Source organism: Anoplopoma fimbria, chromosome 10 (genome assembly GCF_027596085.1).
Source record: "Anoplopoma fimbria isolate UVic2021 breed Golden Eagle Sablefish chromosome 10, Afim_UVic_2022, whole genome shotgun sequence".
NCBI lineage: Eukaryota > Metazoa > Chordata > Actinopteri > Perciformes > Anoplopomatidae > Anoplopoma > Anoplopoma fimbria.
Window position 1 is genome coordinate 4,070,108 of NC_072458.1, and position 17,760 is coordinate 4,087,867.

At 42.7% G+C, this 17,760-nt stretch overlaps 1 protein-coding gene across 1 annotated transcript in view; it reads right to left on the reverse strand.

Annotated features, from left to right (window-relative positions):
- Positions 1-17,760, reverse strand: part of sdc3 (syndecan 3) — a 34,570-nt gene that overhangs the window by 9,039 nt on the left and 7,771 nt on the right. The window contains exon 2 of the mRNA XM_054606053.1: positions 906-999. Within this exon, the coding sequence (XP_054462028.1) occupies positions 906-999 (94 nt within the window). The remainder of the gene's footprint in view (positions 1-905; positions 1,000-17,760) is intronic.

Sequence of the window (17,760 nt, forward strand, 5' to 3'; positions counted from 1 at the left end):
GGATCTAGTTAGATGTTAGTATCTTGGAGTCCTACCCGTGAGGCTAACAGCGCTAATACAGCTAACAAAGCTAACAGTTTACGGAAATGCATTTTAGACACACGGAGAGTATGCAAACAGCTGCATAGATTAAGTTGAGAGCCTATTGTGAGTGAAAAACATCTGATACTCTTAAGGTCTAGAAAGGGGGGTAATAGTGGTTTTGATTCATTCAATCAAACATTACATCAGTAGTTGTTGCAGACACAGCTGGCAGATATCTGCACTCTACTGATTGCATTTTTCTAGTTTATTTTGAGCGAGCTCTCCGCTAGCCTGAACCGAGGGGCAGCCCTCAATGAGTCATGCTTAATAAGGAGAGCCATGCTCAGGATTCAACAGCCAGATCAGAAAATCAAACTGAATTACACCAACGTGATTTACGTTAAGTAGGTAATTCCTACGCACGCAGACAGCCAGCTCACTCAAACACAGACATATGCTTGCAGAAAGGTGCACACAACTGCCTAATCTGTGGACTGTAATCTGATTAAAGCCAATAAGATGTAGGGGAACTTGAGCCCCGGGTTGCTGTTTGTTCGTGAGGGTGTGTCTGTGTTTAAAGGTGCAATAAATCTGGATCAAAACCTGTCTGTTGAGCCAAATGGCATGTTTGTATCGGGTGATTGTATGTGCGTGGCCTGCCTGCATGTGAGTCTGGCGACCAGAGCGACCTTAACTCTAGGACACAGAGAGGGGGTGGGGGCTTCAGGGTCAGCAGATTGAAACACAGCAGCTGTCGAGTTTGAAAGAACCAGGGCATGAGGGTGTATCCTCACACACACACACACACACACACACACACACACACACACACACACAACACACACACACACACACACACACACACACACACACACACTTACAGCCAGAGCCGGAGCCCGAGTAGAGGTCCTCATCGTCGTAGAACTCGTCTCTCGTCGAGCCTTCGTCATCGATAGACGGCGACCAGTTCTGTCCCTGGGAGAAACACAGAGATGAAAGAGATTAGAGTTATTCATCATGAATGACTGGGCTGTTTGTCATTTCATTTGAATAGAGGAACCACTATGGCAGATTACACGCACACACAGACACACACGCAGGAGGTGCAGGGAGCATAATGGTGGACGGGGTAACATCTGTCCGTCTGAGGCTCCATAGAGGAGCATATTTAATGAGTTGATCTAAAGCTGGGATTTTGGCCGAGGAACATCAAAGCTTTTAAGGAGAGAGGGGTTTCATTCAGCCTCTGCTTACGTGTCAGTTACAAGTGATGCTCAGCCTGTAAAGTATGGAGAAGCAGTTAGCTTTTGAACTGAACTTAATATGAACTTTTTGATTCATCGATTCATTGTTAGGGTTAGGGTTAAATGTTAGAAAATAGTGAAGAATGCTCATTTCGTATTCCCAAAGCCAAATGTGACATCTTCAAATGTCTTATTTTTTCCAACCAACAGTATGAAACCCAAAGATATAATTTTCTCTTGATGTAAAACAAAGAAAAAGGGCCAAATCAACACATTTGAAAAGCTTGAACAGGAGAATGTTCAATTAGCTATTAAATCTACCAATTGCACTAAATTGTTTATCTATAAAATGTCAGAAAACAGTGAACAAGACTCAAAGCCTAACGTCATGCTAGCAGCTCTGTGAGGCTGTACAATATACTGTATATTAGAAGTGGACGATCAAACGCAGAAAAAGACATATTTCAAAGACCATGAAGGTTACAATTAACTTTCATGACTTGAAAACACATTGTGTTTGGGTTGTTAGACAAAAACAGTGATATATTCCAGACCTGACAATCATAAGTTAGCCTCACCTCAAAGCATACAACGCTTTATCGTCTATTTTACTGTAAAGGGGACCATCATTTACAAAAGAACATCAAGCTTTATTGAGGAAGACTTTAAACCAGCGATTGAGACCATAAATGCTAAATGTTGCATGCCAACATGCTCTCAGTGACAATGCTAACCTGCTGATGTTGAGCAGATATCACATTTGCCACATTCACCATCTTAGTTTAGCATGTTAGAAAGGTAACGTTTGCTTATTAGTGCTTAACTTAGAGTCATTAGTGTCATTAGTTTTGCAGGTATTTGGTCATAAATCAAAGTAGCTATCATGTCTTAAATTACCTGTCACAATTTCCCAGAGTACAAGGTAACATCTTCAATTTATTTTTATTTTTTTTCTGGCCAATAGAGGTTTGAGAACTTAAATAATCTATAATCAATATTGTTGTTGGTAAATCATTTCAGTATCTCGTGTGGACTTTGAATGGGATAAATTCACCATCTCCTTTGAATAAATACTGCTGAACATTTTTACAGCTGCACTGTAAAACTGTCTCATTCTCATGGATCATTTCACAGTCTCCTCCCTGCTCCCTGCTCATCACTGCACCTTAATCCATCCCTATTTTCATGTACAGCTGTGAGGGGAACGCTCAACGCCTGTAGGGGTCAGGTAAGAGAGATAAGTCGTTGATCGTTTGGGGAGGTTGAACCTCTGAAGTGAGTGACCTCAGCCTTGGGTCACTTTGAGGCTGATCCCTCTTTTCTCCTCACTCATCTCTTTCATCTTTCTCTCTCGTTCTCTTGACCTCAATCCCACATCCCTGCGATGCTTAAACAGACGCTTTAGCACTCAACCGTCACACAAGTTCAATTAACACCACGATCAAATGCACTAAGAGACACCTCCCATACTGCTGCACAAAGATACGTTTCATACTACAGTACATACCGTACTATTTTTCAAGACACAAGTACTGCTACTGTACTTGTAGACCGTATCTATTTCAAGTATTTGCAGCAAATATATTCCACGAAGAAGCCCATTTTGAAATGCATTGTCTCTCTTTTGATCTCTATCTATATGTTAAATGTTTTTTCTACTTTAATTTTTTCATTGATAGTAAAGAAGCTAAATACTTCTCACATTACTGCATTTTGTGGCCCGATTAAGCTCACTTTACAGCTAATTAGAACAATGTTCTGATGCCAAGAACAATGGGCTCAGTTTTTCTCCAGGTGTTGGAAAACAGTCAGTCCACTGCTGCAAATGTGACCAAAACAAACTTATCTCCTCTGCAATCTTAAGCCCATCCTGAGGCCCTGCAGAGCTGTGTGTCTTTACTAGCCTCTGTGATGCTAATTGTGCACATACAGAAGCCGAGGCTCCTCCCCGGCTCCAGACGGAGGAAACCCGATGCCTTTAAAAGCCAATAAAAGCATAATGGAATCTAGCAACCCGAGCATCTCAGTCCATCACATCTCAGCGTGAGGTGGAGTTGAAACGCTATATGCACCTCACCAAAATGGAATTGACTTGAAGTTGTTTGGATCCTGAGAGGATAACACAGAGGATATGGACTTCACAAAGCAGAAGGATGAGAGTGTGTGTGTGTGTGTGTGTGTGTGTGTGTGTGTGTGTGTGTGTGTGTGTGTGTGTGTGTGTGTGTGTGTGTGTGTGTGTGTGTGTGTGTGTGTGTGTGTGTGTGTGTCAAGACCTGGTGATCTCAAACCCAGGAAGTGCTGAAAAGTACTGAAAAGACGTTTCAGTGCAAGCATGGTGCGAATGTGTGTGCGTCGTATTCCAAGGATCAGTTTTACAATGAAGGCCGTTGCTATGGGCAACCTTTGCCTTTCACAAAAATTCCCATCTCCCAGTGAGAAGCTACTAGACACACACACATCAGCACACACCCTCTCACACACATATAAGAGCTCTAGCTACATAAGCAAAGGTGTTATGTAACGTCAAATAAACAACCCTAAAAAACCAACATCAAAAACAGTCTGCTCCTCCAGCTCTCCCCCCTCTCTCTATCTGTCCCTCCCACTCTGCCTCCCTCCGTTCCCCCCCCTCTGGATCCACACACTCTGTGCCAGTATATCCCCATCCTTGGCCCCATTTTCCTTTCATCTTAAATTCACATATCTTATCTCGAGGCTAGCCCCCTAAGTTCGGCGTGACCCCAAAAAAACAAACGCACATACTTAAATAAACACACACACCCCACCCTCAAGCCCACCCCAGGGGGCCCCTTTACAACTTCCCCTGTACACACATCAACCTCCAGGACATACTGCAGCTACAGAGGCTATGTTTACCCCAACCTTTAACAGTAATATGTAATCACCCTCTGTGTCTCGACATGTTTAATTTATGAGACATTATAAGTGTGAATTCACGCTATGGCGGGCAGTAGTGCGTCACTGCATGTAATTAGAGTGTGTGTGTGTGTGTGTGTGTGTGTGTGTGTGTCTGAATGGATATAATCACAGGTTCTGTTTGTGGTCCGTGTCTTGCACACACAAATGCCCCTTAGACCTGTGTTTCTGCGTGTGTTTTACGTGACTTTGGGGGAGTCGAAGAGGGCCAGCTCTGCATTTTGCCTCCGTTTCAGGAGCTATAAACAGCTGTACTTTCTGCCTCCACCACATAGCTAACAAACCACAACGAAACACAACGAGCTCTCCTCCACCGCACGCATAACCCGGGGCCAAAATCGTCTGTATGTTGCCCTCATTTTCCCTACACCACTGCATTTTGTTCCCATTCGTTATAAAAGGAAACTGTAAGATGACAGCCATATTCCACTGGATCTGCGGATTGAATGCAATCCTGGTTTTTGGCAGCGTATGAAGCCTTGCCATTGTAAGACATGTGGTGCCAGTTGGAGTCATTTTAAAACAATCTGGCAGCGTTGGGGTATATATATATGTATATATATATAATTATGTATACTTTTGTAAGAGGAGATGGAGAACCATCAAATTAAAGGACAAAAAAACAGAAGCAGAAAAAGAATCTGTGTTTGTTAATTTCATGTTGTGACAAAGTCAACACAGGTGTGTCCTCTGTGGGGGTTGCATCATTTGCAGTGACTCAGGTAGAAACCTGATCTAAAGCTGACATCATGCATTGCACTATTCATTCATCCTGTACACTGTAGCTGCTCTGTCAGTTTGTGTGCGTGTGTGCGTGTGTGTGTGTGCAAACTTGTTTTACAGCAACAAGAACTTTGATTTAATCGTTCCAGATTATAATTTAGGATCAGAGTGAAGAAATTGTAAGTGTGTGAGTGTATGATATTAAAGTGGCAACCTGACAATGAGAGTGTATGTGTGTGTGCATGTGTGTTTGTGTATGAAGGTTGTGTGGGAGAATAAAAGACCACAGTGTGTGTTTTATCTGTAGGAACAATGGGTGTATGCAGCTCAGCTAACACTAAAATGCAGGAAGTCAGATAACAATAGGGGGCAGAGGTAGTTATATAGACACACAATATTAACCAATCCAGGTTTCACACACACACACACACACACACACAACCACACACAGCTTGTGGTAGATGTGTGTAACCCCAAAAGATGATTTTTTTGGGGGTTGATTTTCCTACTGGTCTGGTTCAGTTCAGATATCCCCTTCAGGGTTAGCTGGGCAGATAGAAAGCTTCATTGTGATTGACTTCAAATGCATTCCTCAGTAACCCGAGAGGCTGCTGCTGCACAATGCCTAGCGCACACACACACACACACACACACACACACACAAGCATTTTAAGCTCCTGATACAGTAGACGCAATGCTGCTCTGCTTCAGAGAAATAATCGTTAATTGTGCTTTTTAATATGTGAGATTTTATCGGAGCAAATGTTCTCGACTGCTGCAGCATTTCTGAGCTCTCAAAACTGTGAAGAATCATTTGAATACTCCCTCTGCCTTCTGGCTCCATCTTTCTGAGTCCCACTCCTTTAACCAGCCCCCATTCACTGCATCCACAGTGTTGAAGGAGAAGAGGGAACAGGAATACAATCAAAAACATTGAGGTCAAGTCCATTGAGTTCTTTTTTTCATGTCCATTTTTTTTTAACACCACACTATTCAGTGAGGAATAAATCAAGGTCAATGTTTTCCCAAGTGGCATTAAAGATATGATGGCCAAAGAAAAGGCGATTACACTCTAAACCTCAGCATACCACAGTCTTACCCATGCAGAGAGTTAACCTCTGTATGTATTGTCATTACACTACTTACTAGGACAGTCACTCCCAAACTTTATGTTTTGCATCCGCTGAAATTAAGTTGCGTCTACTTGTGTCACAGGTGGTACACATGTGAGAGTCGTGAGCAGTTTCCTCCTCTAAACTCTTAAATTATTTAATTTGAATGACACACCTAAAATTAAAAGACATTTTCTCAGTTCTAAATCTATGTTAAATTTCCTGTATGTCTATAACTGGCCCACATACTCAGTTCCACTCATAAATATATCACATTACTTAAGATAAAGATTGTCTTACTTCCGTTTCACTGTGACTTAAATCATTTTTAGGACCAGGAATGAATATAACCAATGTGGAAGAAAAATATTTGTTCTTTTTTCCTAACCAATTAAGCATCTTGCATTCCTCTGATCTACCCTGTGACCTGCTGGAGTTTTCAGGTTGACAACCTCTGGAATTGAAGAGTGTCAAAAGCTGGCGCTTTTAGGAAGTTGTCAGGCACTGAACATATTTTGTGTTATACATTTAATACTCTGTCAAATTAGATAATATGTTGATGACTTGACCATGTTCATTTATAGGTCTGTCTCTGTTGAGCTTGCTCATATTTGTCCCTTCACATGGGCAGAGCCTCAGCCCCAAACTAAATGTGTGTTATTGTTGCAATGAATGGTTTGAACTTCAATGTGGGTGTCCTGACTGAGCTAAAGTGCTGGATGTGAAACGTGTTAACCACGCACCTGAACACATCACGAGAGCTCTGGCCACGAAACGACAATCATCCGGCACAAATTTGAGACCCAGATCAGCCCTACTATGAGGTAAAGTGATCTTTATGGCCCACATTTCTACCCTCCCTGCAATTTAATCCGCTGTAGGTGGAGTGGCCATGCTTCATAAAGCAGCTGCTGATTCACGGCCGTTTCTGTGTCTGCTTCTCTCCAGAGCAGACCCTCACTGATAACAGGGGCAGAGCCGTGCTGCTCGCTGACAGAAATGGACCGTTGATAATTCTGTATTCATCTGAAAATGGTCACACTGCTTGGAAAATGCCCTCAGACTACTCACAGACTTACAGGAAATACGGCAGCCTGTTTACCGTTTTCTGTTCCACGCCAATCTCTCTTTCCGTAGTGGTTCCCCAGGCCTGTCAGCATTGACCTCTAATCTCCCTCCATCTTTTGCTTTTCCACCTCGTCTCACTCTCCACCCTGCTCTTCGTCTCATACCAGCTGGGCAGGTTGGACGGCAGCCAGCCTGGACGCTAACACACTTACAGTCAGACAAGGAGACGTGAGAGCGATAGAGGGCAGGCAATGTGTGTGTGAGTGTGAGTGTGTGTGTGTGTGCGTGTTTGTGTGTGTGAGTAGGTTACCAGGTGATGGCCTGGTTAAGACACCTGCCACTTCAGCAGAGATTAGCACAGAAAGCCTCTGCACAGTCACCCTGCTCACACACTCAGTGACACCTTATAGCACACACACACACACACACACACACACACACACACACACACACACACACACACACACACACACACACACACACACACACACACACACACACACACACACACACACACACACACACACACACACACACAGGGTCGGATGTCGAGACAGTATCTTGTAAAGTCAGGTGAACTATATCCAGGTGACCTAAACTCCTAAAATATACTCCCTTATTCATGGACAGATATTTAGCCAAAGGGTTGCAGGTTAAAGCTCTGTTGTTGGTTGAAACTATTTTGTTTGTGCTTGAGATGAAGATCGGGTGTCTAGTTTTCATCCAAATGGAACGCAAATTTTAACCGAATTTCCTGAAAATCAGCAATAGAGAGGCTCCCAATCTTGTATATAGCACCTTTAAAGTAGGTTTACTCAAGCCTAGGTAGGTACACACTGTGCAGCTGTATAAGGAGAAAATGAACAAAAGAGCAGACGTATCAACAAGTAGTTGATATTAAGGTTAAAAATGTTATTAATCGATCCCTCACCATTGAAAAGTGTCCCTTTAAAACTTCAACTCCTGCTTAGGGCCACCTGACACAATTCAGTAATGCATACATTTTTTTAAAGAATCTAACTGAGCCTCCAAATCCCAAAATGTCCTCCCAGCAGGCTTTTAAACTCAACTATGAACAGTGACGCTATTAGGCAAGATGTAAAAAATCATGGATTGTGCCTTTAAATAAGAATACTATATACAATAAATGATATATAATAATCCTCACCCTGTGGGTCAAAACCATTCAGCATCCATCAGAAGGATTTTCCAGCTCTCTTCCTAATGCATAAATTTACCTCCATAGTCTGAATGTCTGTGATGAATGTCTCCTCCTGCGGAATAGTATTTCAGCACTAAGTCCTGTAAAACAGCTCCCAATTTTAAGTTAAATTATCACCGAGTGTCGAGAGATTCTCTGCAGTAACAGCTGCAGCAGGGGGTCATAAGCAGGCATCACTTTGTGTTTGCAAGTAGGAACCCGCTGAGCAATTTTACACTGATTAGCTGTTTAAAAGATGGGGAATGGTTATGGGTGTCTTGGATTAACTAAAACTACATGGGGATTAATACAAAAAGTATTTCAGATGTCAGTGTTCAGACTAATTTGGGGTATTAAACTAAAATAAAGTGTGATATTTATTGCTGCTTAAGTTGTTTTTAAATATGGAATAAACTAAAACTGCTTGTGGACAGTCTGCTGCAAGAAGCGCTGAGTGGGAAGATAGAAACATTTATTCAGTCCCCTGCCAAACACATTCTGATCTTTTCCGGCATGTTTGTCCCAGTTTTTCACACACGAGTGATCGCCGTGACCAATGAATGTGAACCACCAAGCAAACCTGTAAACATGCTCATGTACAACAGCCAGGAAATGAGTAAGACACTTTTTTTCCTCCCTCCACTATTTTTAGTCTTTTCTGACGATCAAATTCCTGATGGCGCTACCGTAGCCACGTTGGCCGTATTAATTCCCCGTATAAAACCTGTGGGAGGATGTCATTACATTGGCTCTAGTTTGTTATTCCAGCTCGCTCTGGACCTAGAGAAGCACCAAACCAAAAACTGAAAGCCATCCAAGCACTAATATTATCTTTCTATTATTATCTCTCTCCACTGAGTTATAAGGACAAAGATGATCTAGGTGATGAATGACCGTATGGAAAGCAATGCATATGCTAAATATGGTATATGGTACAGTGAATGTCTTGGTCAGAGAACAGAAGGGATAGAACAGGTGCAGAGTGGAGGAGAAATAGCACGCATCTGGATCAGTGAAAGGCAATTTAAGTCCATTTTCATCCAGAAAGACTTTCAATATTTATCTATATGTATCTGTTACAAAACAGTAGACCCAAATCCCTTCATGACAATGTTCATTGTACCTTCAACAGAGCGCAGCATTACTTTAAATCATTCAAAGGCTTTTGCATTTGCTTCATTGTTAGCTCGACGATTAATCCTCATTAGGTGGAAGGCTGCCTGCCCTCCCTCTTTTATGAAATTGATTATGGAGGTCATGATGTGACTTAAAATTGATAAACCAAGGTTCAATTTAAATAAATTACTTGAAATATTAAATAGAATCTTCATTGATTTTATGGGGTATCTGTCCTTTGTAGCAACTTGCAAGCTAATGTCCTCCAAATGCAGATTTTTCGACCTCTTGCCAACAATATATACATTTTTCTGTTCTGTTTTGTTTTTCTGCTGTACCCTCTATATAGTAGTTTTTATTGAAAGTGGCGGAGTCTGCCATTCCCACACAGGATTCAAATTGCAATATGCACTGTGGATTCGTGCATGTAAACCTGTGTTATGTAATCTTATCTGATTGATATTAACCTCACTTTCCTGCAACGATAAAAAAAACTGATTATGTTGCAGCTAATGCAAACCCAACACTCCCTTCTGTTTCTGCTCCACAATGTGACGATACACAGGGTAGCTTTCACCACAATGTGACGATACACAGGGTAGCTTTCACAGGAAACGCAACGGATTTGTTACCGAGGTGCCCGACTGCGGTTGTTCATCATAAAAGCGTAATTTGGGGGATATTTCTGTCATCATGTGCAGCGTGAAATGAGATCGTGATTGAAATTATTATTTACTGACTGACTAATGAAAACGAACTGAGTTTGTTTGGCTGCACTGTAAACAGATCCACCAGCTGCTCTTCTGTTGTATTTCTGGTTAAGTAGCTGCTCAAGGAGTGTTTGTTGCAGTATTTAACTGCACTAGCCGTTACCACAGTGACCAGAGGTGATGCCAAATTAACCACAACTGAAACTATAAATCGGATAAATGAATATTCTGTGTTTTACCTGTAATGTCTATCTGAGTATCTCTGAAAAAAAACATCTGCTGACACTGAAACTCGCCGCAGACGCAATAGATATCACATGACTGTGTAGTGACACATCAGCTGGCCCTAAACTGTGTAATGGGCTGGAGCTGTGAGACCGCCACGCACGCACGCACGCACGCACACACGCACACGCACACACACGCTAATGCTGTAGATCCGCTCATTTATTGGTCCTGTATAGAGGAGCAGTATGATGGGAGGAGGGGTGATACAGAGACAGAGAGATGTATATCTGAATGTAGGACCCAGCTGTTACACTAATCTGACAATCCAACAGGATTAAAGACCACATCTCAAGGCTAGCTCACACACACACACACACACACTCACGTACACAAACACACGCAGAAAAACACACACACGAGGCCTCGTGGAATCCTTCTCCATTATATATGACCTTATAAAACATGCATCTCCGAGTGAGAGTGTGTGTGTGTGTGTGTGTGTGTGTGTGTGTGTCACTGTCCTGCTGCCAGAAATGCCTTGAGATTCTGACACAACTGCTGCTCCCACACTTCACAATATGCCGCTGTGTGTGTGTGTGTGTGTGTGTGTGTGTGTGTGTGTGTGTGTGTGTGTGTGTGTTAGAAGATTTGTCCATGGTGTTCAGGGAATGCAAGTGTGTCTGTGTGTGTATGTGTCTGTGTGTGTGTGCATTGATGTTTGGTTTGAGAAATGTTGCAGTGAGCAGTGAATGCTGCTGGTTGGCTGGTGGGTCAATGACTGTGTTTTTGTGGCAGCTTCTATCAAGTGCCAGATAGAGAGCAAGAGGAAGGAGGCTGAATGTCGATTTATATATGTGTGTGTGTGTGTGTGTGTGTGTGTGTGTGTGTGTGTGTGTGTGTGTGTGTGTGTGTGTGTGTGTGTGTGTGTGTGTGTGTGTGTGTGTGTGTGTGTGTGTGTGTGTGTGTATGTGCGTGTTTGTGTGTGATTACAGCCTGGCTCAATGGGCCTATTTCTGCAGGGCCAGTGGGAGGGCGTGGCGCCTGTGGCTGGAACTTTTCTCGTGTTTCTAAGGAACTTTTCAAAAGGGGCTCAGAAATGTGGCTGCGTGTGAGAGCGAGCGCCCCGCGGACCATGATGCCTTTGTGTAGCCTAAAGCAAGAGAGAGAGAGAGGGGCACTCAGAGTACACTCAGAAACGGTAATCAATGGTCTCTTCTCAGCACCAAATCGAAAACCTTACCACACACACATATAAGAGAATCACACACACACACACACACACACAAACAGTGATGTGAATCACAAGGCAGCATTGCATAATTACAGCTTGTGTAATCAGGCTAATGACAGTCATGCGACTTTACAGACCCCAAGTAAGGAGTGGTGAAGGAGGAGAGGAATCGATGCAGGAGTTTTTAGAGAGGAAAAGGTGCAAATGGAGAATACTTGACTGAGAGAAAAGCATGGCGTGATGAGGGGATTTGATGGACCTAGAGGCAGGGAGGAGGGGTGGAGAACGGGAGAGAAGTGTTTTTGTCTTTGATGCAGAGGAGAAAAATCCAATCAGCCCCGTGTAATTCAATCTGGAATGGAAAGATGCACCTTTGCGGCCGTGTGTGTGCAGAGGGCATGATGCATATCATTATCATGTCATACCTCTATTTCTCTCACACACACACACACACACACACACACACACACACACACACACACACACACACACACACACACACACACACACACAGAGGAGGTAAACAAATTGCTGCTCCGGGGCCGCACTAAGCAGCTGACCTTGCTATGCTCTCTTGGCTCCTTCCCATTGGTTGACTGACTTTTTCGCAAAAACTGGCAGCCAATCCCAAGGATGGGAGCGGCGTCCAGCCAATGACTGTAAGCCAAGAAGACTGTGAGCGAGCGCAGCCAGATAGTTGATTGATTCCTCATGTATCATAACAGCTCTTGGTATTGAACACTAATTAGGCGGGTTGCGATAAGGCGAGAGCAGCATATGGTCTCTGTCTTAATGGGCCACGCAGACTGAATGCTTGTGACCTGATCAGATGTTTATCATGGGACACTGATTAACTCCAGTGAATCACTGTCAGAAGACTTCAACCAGCAAACATGAGGAACTCGTGAGGAAATGAGACAGTCGCTTTGTCCAGATTTGTTTTTCGATGAATGGCTCGTGTGTTGTCTGCGAACCATAAAATGACATCCGCGGGGATGTCGTTTTATGGTTCGCATCATCTGATATGATTGTATAAGGAAGTGGCGCCCAGCCTGTGATCAGCACCCGCCAAAGGGATGGCGAAATGTTTAACCTTCTAACGCCCACTCCCCCGGAGATACTATATTCTTAAGATTTGCTTTTTTATACTCTTCTGCTAGCTGAATTATTGATGCAACCAGGCTTTTTCTTGTAAAATATGTGATACTTTTTCATCTTCAGGCCTCTTAAAATGTTCAAATGAATAATTTGAGCAGGGAAAATCACTCTTTGGTTGAACTGCTCGGAGCTAATGGAAGTATGCATTTTGGGCAATATGCCTATTTGCTTTCTCGGTGAACGACAAGTGTCTGTTATTAGCCAAGACCAAAACCTGTGCTTATCTGGCAACCCCTGCAGTAGCTTTAGTGTAAACTGTGGTTCATCAATAATTCACGCCAACACGTAGTTCCACCTCAAACCACCGATTGTCAGTTTTACAAATACATGATGCGGGTGGGTGTAAGCAAGTAGATAATGAGGATTAATGGGTAGATCTGTGCAGAACAGGAGCTCCCTGTTGCCATTCAGACGGTGTTATCTCCCTTCAGCCTCTGTTAAATCACCTCATTCGAAGAATAAATAGTATACCAAGCTTCAGGTGCGAGCGTGTTCCTCCATCTCTGATTGTTCTTTAACAGTACAGTGGAAGCTTCATCCCTCGGTGGGCAACATTCCTCACTGACTAATTAATTAAGAGGTGGATTTAAGAAAAGTAATGGCTGGAGAATGATTGTCTAACACATAGATTAACTCCTCAGTGCTTGGTATAACAATTGGTGAGCGTTAATTCCTTGATACCGTGAGCTCGCTTTAATTAAAGTGCGATTTTGGAGCTTGCGTGCGGCGAAGTGGTCAGCGGTGGAGTAAACCAGTGGAAACGTGTAACTGGAGGACAGGGAGATATATGGGTTATGATACGATCTTGCTCTTACAGCCCTCCTGTCTCTTCTGTCTCGGTGTAATCCTGTCCAGGTTGTTCTCCCCATTCAATCCGTCTCAGCTGCTCTAAGCTCTTTACAGGCCTGCCTTAGCCACCAGTCTCTCTCTCTATCTCTCTCTCTCTCTCTGCTGCTACCGGTACACCAATCCACCTCATCCATCTCCCTTTTCATTTTCCTCTTTTTTCGTCCTCGTCAGCTCGTCTGCTCTTTCATCATTTCACTCTACCTAAAGCCAATCCCTCCCCATTCATCTTCATTTTTCTGATGAGCTACTCGTATCCTTTTACCACTTTTACATATTAACAAATTCTAATCTGTCTCTCGTCTCCCCTCCTTTCCTCCCCACATCTGCTGCTTTTGGTTCTTCTATCCAATCTTCTTCTCTCTTTTTTTTCCTATTCCTCAGCTGCACTTTAGTCACCACCCCTCCTTTAATATCACTTTTGTCTGTGATTGCCTCTGACCTCGTTCGCCTTTCATTCTCTTCAAATCTCCTCTCCCTCCATCTCGAATCCCTTTCTAACCAGTCGCCACACCTTTTCTGCTTTGTTAAAAATTTTTACCAAGACCTATTGTAAAAAATAAAATGTATGTTTAGTGATTACTTAGCCAAATATGTCTGGGTATTCAAATTCAAAAGTGGGCATTACAGGAAATGAGGGGATAGAAAGCGCAACATCAAAAAATAATCAAACTGGGGACATTGTAATCATAGTGTATGGTACGGCTCTTAACCACTAGGCTGCCATGACGCCTGAACCTCAAAACTATTTTGGTACGGATAGAAATTCCTCTGCAGCAGCGAAGTATAGAAGGAGAGAGGAAAAACGTCTCTAATTCACAAGAAAAAGTAAAGGAAAAGTAAGGGGACCCAAACACAACTTTGTTCATCAGAAATGCATTTTTTCATATATTTTTTTCTATCGTGTTCATAGTCTTGCAACTAGACCTGCTCATTGAACCTCAGTACTGGTACCAACTGAATCCTTATGTATTTTAGTACTGAAACACACAACAGAAACATAATCGCCAAATAGTTTGATAATCAATTCATTATTTCAGTCATTTTGTCAAGCCAGAATGCTGAACATTTGCTAGTTGCATATCATCAGTTGTGAGGATTTCTGCTTCCCATTTGTGTAGATAGCACATCTTTCAGTTTTGGTCAGGCAAAACATGCAGTATGTGGATTAAACTAATTAATTTATCATTGCAGCCCAAATGTATTAATTCATGCAAAAATCTTGTACGGTGCTTCTCTTTAGACAACAGTAAACATCTGAGTTTCTTTTGTTCAATGAAAAAAAGATTTGAGAGAAAAAATGTAGTTGGTAAATGTTCTCAGATGTGACAATCTGCTGCTTTCCCTTCTCTTAGTATAATAAAAAGGAGGAAGTTCGGGTTTTTTATAAAACAATACTTTTTTTTTCAATTCAATCCAATAAGACTGTATCAATCTATGAAAGCAATATCATTTTGGGCAAGTGAAAACAGACATATGCAAAGACAGACAGATATAAGCATCATTACTGTTTGTGCATAGGTCTGATTCCTGTCTGCCTTCAATCGCCCCAAAATGAAATTGCCTTCATCTTGGACAATCTTGGACATTTCGCATTGCTTTTGATTGATTGCTTCAATAATTGTAAGTCACCACTTTAAATGTTAAATTTAAGAAAATGAATTAAGGTCAAAGGGGGTCATGCCTTTCCTCTATCAGCACCTCCTCCTCCTCCTCCTCCACGTCCTGCTGTCTCTAATGTTTCAGTGTTGTGTGACCTGTCAATCTGTCATGTATATCTGCCTCAGTCATATAATGTCCTGTCATACAAACACCCCACTCAGTCCTACATGGGATGACAATTATCATGAAACACATACGGCTTAATAAACACACACACACACACACACACACACACACACACACACACACACACACACACACACACACACACACACACACACACACACACACAATAAACACACAAACACACACACACACACACTCACAAACACACACACACACACACACACACACACACAGTGTCAGTCAGCCTTTCAGACCTGGGTCTCTGCTGGCTAAGATTAGGGCTAATCCACAACTGTTGGAATGAAAGATTAAGAATGAATCACCTGCTGCTGCAACAGTGTGTGTGTGTGTGTGTGTGTGTGTGTGTGTGTGTGTGTGTGTGTGTGTGTGTGTGTGTGTGTGTGCACGTGGAAGCATTTATAGAAAGGCCCTATGGGAAAGCAGATCTGCTGCAACCACCAGGCAATATTACAGAATCCCTTCCCAACCACACACAAACACACACTTCTTCACTTTCTTACACACACACACACACACACACACACACACACACACACACACACACACACACACACACACACACACACACACACACACACACACACACACACACACACACACACACACACACACACACACACACACACACACACAGCTCATTAGCTTCAATGGCTCGTACAAACTGCAAACGCCTTTGAAAGAGCCCTTTAAAGTGCTGGGGTTCAAAGGTTTACTTGAGAGTCCACACAAACACACATACTCGCACACACACACACACACACACACACAGCGGGTTTCAGTGTCTGCATTTAATTGGATCGATGTTCTTCCCCCATGACTTGCCCATAATTGAGGGGACATGAGTAACATGTGGAAAGCCTTTTGTTACTAAGTTCCTGTTTATTAAAACAGGCAGAATAAAAGAGGAGCTCTGCAGCGACGGAGGAGAAGGAGGAGGGGGAGGAAGAGGAGGAAGAGGGCTGGTGGGTGGAGGGTATAGAGATGGATTGATGGAGAGAGGAAAAACGTTGCAGCAATGAGCTCCTGACCTCGTTCACTCCTCTGTCGGGACGCTGGGCTAAATAATTCAAACGCACACATACAGTCACATGCTCTTCGCACACAGTATTTCTCGTCGGCACAAGCAGCCGCCCTTTTGCTCCTTCGTCGACTTCTCTGCCTCCGTTTCGACATGTAAGCACATGCATGTAAAAACATACACCTATATAAATGCACACCCCTCCCACCCCCACCCTTTGTGCAACACTTAGGAAGCTCCCTCCTGACTTTAAGCTTGAAGGCCGTATCTATAAATACTCACTTCCTGTGTCCATTCTTTAACCAAGTGAGCAACCGGTGACCACTTAAATGCACAGACACACACAAACACACACACGCACACACACAGGTTGTTCACATCAGTATGCAACCAAGTAGATCTCCGTCACAGTTTGAGTCTTGATGAAATTATGATGAAATGCTGCTACCCACAGAGATAAGACCAACATATATAAAAAATAAAACTGCAATCCATTTTATTTCTGCCTCGACGAAACATATGCGTCAGAAATGGATATCTGCAAATCACAACTGACAAAATCTCTTTGATATCAGAGAAAAAGATGACATGAAGATGGTGTTTGAAAATAGAAACTGTGATGCTGACGAGATCAAAAGACCAGAAACAATGAAACGAAGACAAATTGGATGGCAAAACATTTATATATCCAATCATGTTTATGCATCTTAGAAAATCTAACTGTGATTCATAGAACTTTTCTACTGAACCTCTTTCACTGCAGCCACCAGCCCATGAGACATGAGAGCTGTTAGGTGAAGTAAAGTACTTTCACCGTCCAACAAGCCATTCAAATTCTCACGCGTATAAAATCCCTTCCATTTAGATCTGGCTCGACGTTGTTCCTATTTTTCTTGATCTTTACCTCTTCCTGCAGGACCTTAAGAGAAAATCCCCCCTGGGACGTCGCACTCTCTGCCACCATTAAGTGCAAACAAACTTAGCAGGCTCTGAGTGGCCATTTTCAAAGACGGGCATTCAGCGAAAGAAATAAGTTGCTTAAACAGAGCTTCAAAAGCAGGGAAGATTTGGTGTCATTAATGTCCAACTGGACCGAAAACTAAAAGTTCCCAAAGTGAGCAGTAAATCAACAAAGCTAAGAAGCTGGGAGCAGAGGATGTTCAGCTCTTTTTGGGCCAATTTTGTGGGGGGGTTTCAAAGAAGATTTTTGACAGGAGAGATGAGGAATTTCAATAAAAGTGAAACCTGGAAACAAACTGTGGACGCTGCAATTTTGATAGTTGCCATCTTAGTCAACGTTCAAATTGCAGGTAATTGATATTCCTTGACTAAACA